This window comes from Arachis hypogaea, chromosome 1 (assembly GCF_003086295.3).
Source record: "Arachis hypogaea cultivar Tifrunner chromosome 1, arahy.Tifrunner.gnm2.J5K5, whole genome shotgun sequence".
In the NCBI taxonomy this organism is placed as follows: Eukaryota; Viridiplantae; Streptophyta; class Magnoliopsida; order Fabales; family Fabaceae; genus Arachis; species Arachis hypogaea.
In genome coordinates this window covers 25729172-25736047 of record NC_092036.1, presented here as the reverse complement: position 1 = coordinate 25736047, position 6876 = coordinate 25729172, and the positions used below count along the sequence as shown (strand labels likewise).

The 6876-nt window shown below is 31.4% G+C and overlaps 1 protein-coding gene across 11 annotated transcripts; it reads right to left on the bottom strand.

Annotated features, from left to right (window-relative positions):
- Positions 1–2207: 2207 nt before the first annotated feature.
- On the bottom strand, positions 2208–6616 carry LOC112800974 (uncharacterized). Of its 11 annotated transcripts, none has more exons than XR_011862145.1 (8): positions 6394–6616; positions 5903–6050; positions 5478–5652; positions 4945–4982; positions 3844–3977; positions 3665–3743; positions 2520–3038; positions 2208–2415 (listed from the first exon to the last, which is right to left on the bottom strand). XR_011862145.1 is itself a non-coding variant. In XM_072196677.1 (6 exons), coding segments are annotated over exons 1-6 (459 nt in total). In that variant the 5' UTR covers positions 5304–5415; the 3' UTR covers positions 2208–2864. The 11 variants fall into 11 exon arrangements, 2 of the variants coding, with proteins under 2 accessions (XP_072052778.1, XP_072052772.1); XR_011862147.1 differs by having other exon boundaries at positions 5478–5647; XR_011862148.1 differs by having other exon boundaries at positions 5298–5652; positions 6390–6592.
- Positions 6617–6876: the final 260 nt, after the last annotated feature.

The following is a 6876-nucleotide window of genomic DNA, read 5'->3' as shown; positions in this document are numbered from 1 at the left end:
TCTCTTTCTCTTTTGTACTAATATATCAATGGCAAAAATTGATTTTTTCTATTTTTTAGTTTATCAAATACTTTCAGTTCCAATCAAATTTTCTTGAAAATAAGAGGATTTGATGTTAAATATGAAAAAATCTTCTGTAAATTCCAAACACATCCTAACACACATCTATAACTCAGCTTAAGGTGATTGTGCCAAAACCCAAGCTTTACCCCATGTATGATCAGCCTTATAAACTTTTATGTATCACAAATTGAATATATAGAAATCATCACTATACCAATGTGAGATGTAAGGATTCTTTACATCAATTACAATATTACGTTGACTTGAAATTCTATTTTGATTTATGAGAATTTTAATGGAATGCTGAGTCATAACTTCATAATTGTGAAGTTGAAACTGTAAATGATGGCTAAATTATAGAAACTACTGTTCATGCTTAGCTTGTTAACACTACTTGACACCAACCAATTATTACCACATGTATCACGCCATATACATGATATAAGTTAACCCATGTTCTGCCTTTGTTGTCCTTAGACAAATTAGCATGCACAAGTTACGTTGTAAGACTTTGTCATTGATGATGTGCTTAATGTTAAAATTCAAATTAAATGGACTAACGCGTAACATGGTGGTCTCTGAGCTGGTTGATTCCTTAATAAACAAACCATTTAATTGTACTATATATATTAGTTTATGTTTAATTTCATGTAACACCATCTCGCCTAGGTTATCTAAGTGTGGTAGAAGATGTCAAAGATTAGCAGGAAGACCGGAAAAGGCATTCTTAGTAGTTATATTCCTATTTTAGAAAGAATACCGTAACACCCACTACTATATACTTGATTTTTATTGATGTTTAAAAAATATTACTAAATTATATTAAAATATTATCTATATATATTAGTAATATTTTTATTAAATATTAAATATACTTTATATTATTAAAGAGTTTTACTAACATTTTTTTAAAGATTTAATAACATTTAGTAAAAAATATTACAAAAGATATTTTATAATAATACTATAAGAAATATTATAATAGATCATTCATGATAACACTTAAAAAAATGTTACAATTGATATTTTTTGTAACACTTCAAAAAATATTATCATAGATAATTTTGTAACACTTAAAAAATATTACCATAAATATTTTTTGTAACACTTAGAAAAATATTATCATGGATATTTTTGTAATACTTCAAAAATATTACCATAGATATTTTTGTAACATTTAGAAAAATGTTACCATAGATCTTTTTTGTAACACTTAAAAAATATTACCATAAATATTTTTTTAACACTTAGAAAATATTACAATAGATCTTTAGTAATACTTTCTTTATTATATTATACTATTTTTATTTTATATTATACACAATATAAATATACTAAAATTAATTACTACGTTACAATATGAAATATTTCATTAAATTCCCAAATTCACAAAATGAAATTTTTATAGCATCTTTCATTAATCAATAATCATTGTACAAGTTTGCTTCTTTCATTAAATTCAAAAATTCACAAATTTATCTCAATATTACAAGCACACCACTTTCTTCTTTTTTGATCTTTTCTTATGTTGGTCATGCATCATTCTCTCTATTTTCAAGTCAAGAACTTCTTGAGTAAGAATTACACTACAAAAAAAATTACTTTTAGCGGCCATTTATTTTATTTTTAGTGGCAATAAAAATAGCCGCTAATACATTTACCGGCAATTAGACATTAGCCGTATTATGTTTTGTCGCTAAAAGGTTTTAGCGGCAATTATAACATTTGCCGGTAAAGACCTTTTTAATGGCCGCAAAAAGTAGGTAACTTTTAGTGGCCATTTTCTTGGCAATTTATATAGCCACCGAATGTAATTCTAAAATTGCAATGTTATTAACTTTTAGCGGCCATTACTATTGCCGCAAAAATCTATTTTACTGGCAATTTATATGACCACTAAAAATAATTCTAAAATTGTAATATTATTTACTTTTAGTTGCCATTACTATTACCGCTAAAATCTTAAAGACTTTTTTTAGTTATATTATACTTATTTTCTTAGAAGTAATAAACTACCCCTTTTTTTTTTCTAAAATCTCAATTATTTGTGCCAACAATTATTATTATTATTATTATTATTATTATTATTATTATTATTATTATTATTATTATTATTATGCATAAAATAAATATGCTGAAATTAATTACTATAAAATGAGATATTTTATTAAACTCAAAATATTGATACACAAGTTTCTCTTGAAAAGTAATAACTCATGTTACAAATCTAAAAAATAAAAAATGCTACAAGCTTATAACTATGTTACAACAAATTAGGCTATAAACCAATCCTAGTGACAGATCCTAAGACACATTGCCATGACATGAAAGGTTGTTGCAAGCATTCCCAACCTGTAGTATCATTAATACAGAAAATTAAGAATACAACATTATCATCTACAATTTAATCAGATTTTGTATCACAGAACAAAGATATTAAAATTGACGATGCATACCAATACCATGTCTTTACTTCTAAATTACGTATCCGAAGTTTCTCAATTTTCATTCATTATTTCAGACTGGTCTGAATCTTCTTACTACCAACACGAGCAGCGATCAATTCGTTGTTGACAACAACATCTCACCAAATTCACACGAAAAAAGACCCATCCATGATCAGACAGTTGTATTCTGGTAGAGTTGGAGCGAATGAAGGTGGAGAATCAATGGAGAGAGAGGCTAGATTGTGTAACCGCGGAATACAAGGCCCTGCAGATGCAAGGTGGTGGCTTTGATGCAACAACACAAGCCAGAGGAGGAGGAGGAGGAGAAGAAGCAAGACGCAGTGCCAAGACAGTTCATGGATCTTCGATTGGCCACAAACGGTGCTGAGATCGGAGAGGAGGCTTCGCTTTCTTTGTCAGAGAAGTCCGAGTCTCCAGAGAAGAAGAATGGAAACAGTTATGATCAAGAAAAGAATAGTAGAGAGAATAGTCCCTCGGCTCCAAGAAATGTTGATCAAGCTGAAGCCACTATGAGAAAAGCCATAGTCTCTGTTAGAGCTAGATCAGAGGCTCCAATGGTATGTCAAATTAGTTATGTTATTGCAAGAGAGGGTCGTGTGTTAAAAACATAATGAAACATGTAAATATTGAAAGTGACCAAGTGCAATGATTATATAAACAGAAGAGATAGAACATTACCTTCCAAAATCCTCCCCACCAAAACCTGTAAAGCGCAAGAACTGAAGCACAAAATATATGCATGCATAAAAACAAATGAGATACATGAATAAAAATAAATAAAGTCAGGGGAAAAAATAAGTAAAGAACATTCAGTTATATATTGTACAATAAGTGGTTTCATCATCACAAACTAATTTTACTACACAAAAGAAGATAGAGGAGTCTAAGTTAGTCGTCCATTATTGATGGTCTCAACTCTCAACTTATGCAAGTGATCATAAAGTAATACCAGAAAGCATTGTCTATCTTCTACACTCTATCATGTTCAATACAAATTGGTCATAAGATGTTATTGAAAATCAATCTACTTTCCCTATTTTGCAGGAAGTGAGAAAATAACCACGAAGGGAATAAACAACATCTAGATATGAAAATTCTTATTGAATGGCATGTATAATACAGAAAATTCTCACTCTCAAGAAGATGATTGCTATAAAATTTCTCTTTGTCGGATTGGTGTTTGTTAGGACATATAACATTTGCTTTGTATGCCTGAAACAAATGCAAATAATTAAAAGGAAAACAAGTAACATGGAAATGAAAAAAGAAAAAAGAAAAATCAATTTCACTGAATATGTGCATAAGAGCCCACCTGAACCATGAGTAACATTTCACAGAGGGTCCCATTGCCTTTGTGCAAGACTTCATCTGGTGACATGAGTATAATAGTAGCAAGGGAGCAAATAAAGGGATGAACATAAGTTGTATATAAGTAATAAGTTGCCACTGCATCAAAAACAAAATAGGAAGTCATTGTCTGCAGTAACAATTCAAAATAAACAAAATAAATAAATGAATAAAAAGAGAATTCAAGAAGCCATCATTGGCAATGACAATTAAAATTAACAAAAATTAAATCAAGAAAATTATCAATATATTTCAGGACAAGCCGGTAGCATAAATTATCAAACTAAGAACTCCAATCACAAACTATGGCATACCATAAAAAACAGGGACAAAAAAGAATAGTCCCTTCCAACTAGAACTAAGACTGCACAATTGCTTTGAACATGGAAAAAAAATGGCACGGCACTTAAGAAACTTCCCCATCCATCTTTTCTTGATAATGTTCATTGATACATTGCTCCAGTATGGTTTTCAGAAATAGTGCTCGTTATAAAAAAACACCACGTAGGATGTATCTAAATGAAGTGAACAAAAAACAAAATGCAACTTTTGATGCCTATCCAAGTTTTATTAGGGCATTATTTTTGCACATAGCAGTTTAGTGCACTAATAATTTGCTATCTTCGAAGCATTTGTCATTTCCAAAATTAAAGTTTTGTTTTAGATCATAGCACATAAACTCAATTGTGAATTTGTGATGTCTTGTCCTAACAATATAGCATAAAGCTAACTACTTCATGATCAAGATTCTCCACTAGTTTAGCATGTTACTTAACTAACTAAATAAAATTCTCACTTTCTTTCACTTTTATCCCACTCATTACTAAAAGTTTTGCTTTAACCTTTTTTAATCTTTGCCGGTGACATATATACTTTCTAGCACTATGTATGAAGGTCCACTACCATGTCATTCCATTAAATTACAATTGCAAATACGGATAAAGTTATTTTAAGTAAAAAGTTTATAAAATAAGAAAGTAAAAATTTAATAATTTTTTAATCGAAGTATTGAGATTTACAAATGAAAGCAATTATAAATCAATAGCAACATTTCACAGCAACTAACCAGGAGTTATAGTAGCACATTTCACAGCAACATTATACCTGCAGCACACAAAATCTTTAATAAATCAAAAGGGTGCCTAAACATTATACAAAAAAAGGTTATTAGAAATAAGAGAGGGAGTGACGACTAAAAGTAGGATAAGAAATCTTCCAAAGCAGAGAGATACAAACAAATCAGGCAAGAAAGATAGTAAAGAAAAGCAGAAACATTAAAACAAAAAAGCATGCAACAAAGCAGTCCGATCTCTATACAAGCTACTCCAATTTTTATAGAACTTCTATGGAAGACTGACTAATGCAAAGCACAAGGAGATTCCTAAAATATAAATCCATGTAGAGAGCAGAGACAAATACCTACATATCTCTTGCCCAAAAATAGGCTCTCCACAAGTTTTGCCATTTTAAAACTTAAAAATCCAAAATGAATATACAACAGAAGCAGTCTCAATGGAAATATTTAATCTGGTAGCCCATGGTAGTTTGTTTCCAGAATTTCAATGGAGATAGGTTGATAGAGAACCGTTGGAGACATACTCGTAAACTAACAGGAGTTCATCACTGTCATCAGAACTGCAGCCATACAGCTAGACCAGATTCTGATGGCGCATGAGACTTAGGATCTCAACTTCTCTCATGAATTGCTTTTTTGTCTTCTCCTTCTTTTCATGGAAATGTTTGATTGCTACCTCATATCCTTGTGGGAGCTTTCCTAAACAGAATTGTAATTTTAATTGTAAAAATACACAATATAACTCTAAATAAGTTACACTATAAAGTAATGTCTCTTGAAACTTAAAACTAAACTCAAATTATAAAGTTAAAGAGAAAGTGTTATTGCAACCATTCAACACCTACCAAACAAAATTAAGCCACACACTTAAAACTAAACCACTAATTGAAGTAAAAAGTTGCTTTGAACACAAAAAAAAATTAAAAATTAAATATCCAACATCTCTTACCATAGTAAACACTCCCAAAGCCTCCTTTCCCAACATAATTCTCGAAATGGTTAGTTGCTTTTGCAAGGACATCATAAGAAAATATTTGGAATGGTGACTTCATTGAATCCCAGAAAAATGCCAATGTCAGAGTTTTCGGACTTGTAATCTAATTATCACAAAATAAATAAATAAATAAATAGAGAATGCAAACACTTGAACACCAAAATTAGAAGCATGAAGAACAGAGCAATATAGGATAAACAAACATTTAAACCAAAATCCAAATATAAACGGAGAAAGCAAGAAAGAACGGCACAAGCAAGCAAGAACGGAGAAGACAGATCAAACAAAAAATTAGGATCTGAAACACTTACACACTTCGATTTCAACTTGATCTGCCAGATTGATTAGGATCAAGCAAGCAAACAGAGCAAAAGTAATAATAGAGAGAGAATCACATGCTTCTTAATTCAAACCAAAATTGAAAAAAATAATCAGAAAATACCTACCACGGCGACGATCTTGTGCGTCTATGCGCAAGAACGGAGGCGGTGCAAGTGGCGGAGGTGTGGTGTTGCAACAAGAGCAGCACAGTGGCTGGAAGACCTTGGCGACGTAGATTTGAGACGAACAAACGATGAGAGCAATGCGGATCTGAGGCAGATCGGATGGAAATGAAGTCCAAGGACTCGTTCGCGGAGGAGATGTGTTGACGAAAAAGGCGCTTTCTCTCGAACTCATAGGCGGAAGAGGAGCCTTTGCTCGATTCCAGAAACCTTTGGAACTGAAGCGGCGATGCCGACGGCAACGAGTTTAGAGTTTCGGCGGTGGGCTCTCTCTTCTATATATGTTTCAGGCAATCTCTCCTCCTATTTGTTAATTAGCCCATCTAGTTAGTATACTAAAATTGGGTTTTCTCCCAATTAATAAAAGTGAGGTGTCACTTTTTCGTAAATCCATTTTTCCTCCAAAATGAATTCATTTAATGAATG

Coding starts and splice junctions, on each gene's coding strand:
- LOC112800974 (XM_072196671.1), bottom strand. Junction 3,744..3,843: donor AAATGTTACTCATGGTTCAG/GTGGGCTCTTAT, acceptor CATTTGTTTCAG/GCATACAAAGCAAATGTTAT. Junction 3,251..3,664: donor TAGCAATCATCTTCTTGAGA/GTGAGAATTTTC, acceptor TTTGTGCTTCAG/TTCTTGCGCTTTACAGGTTT.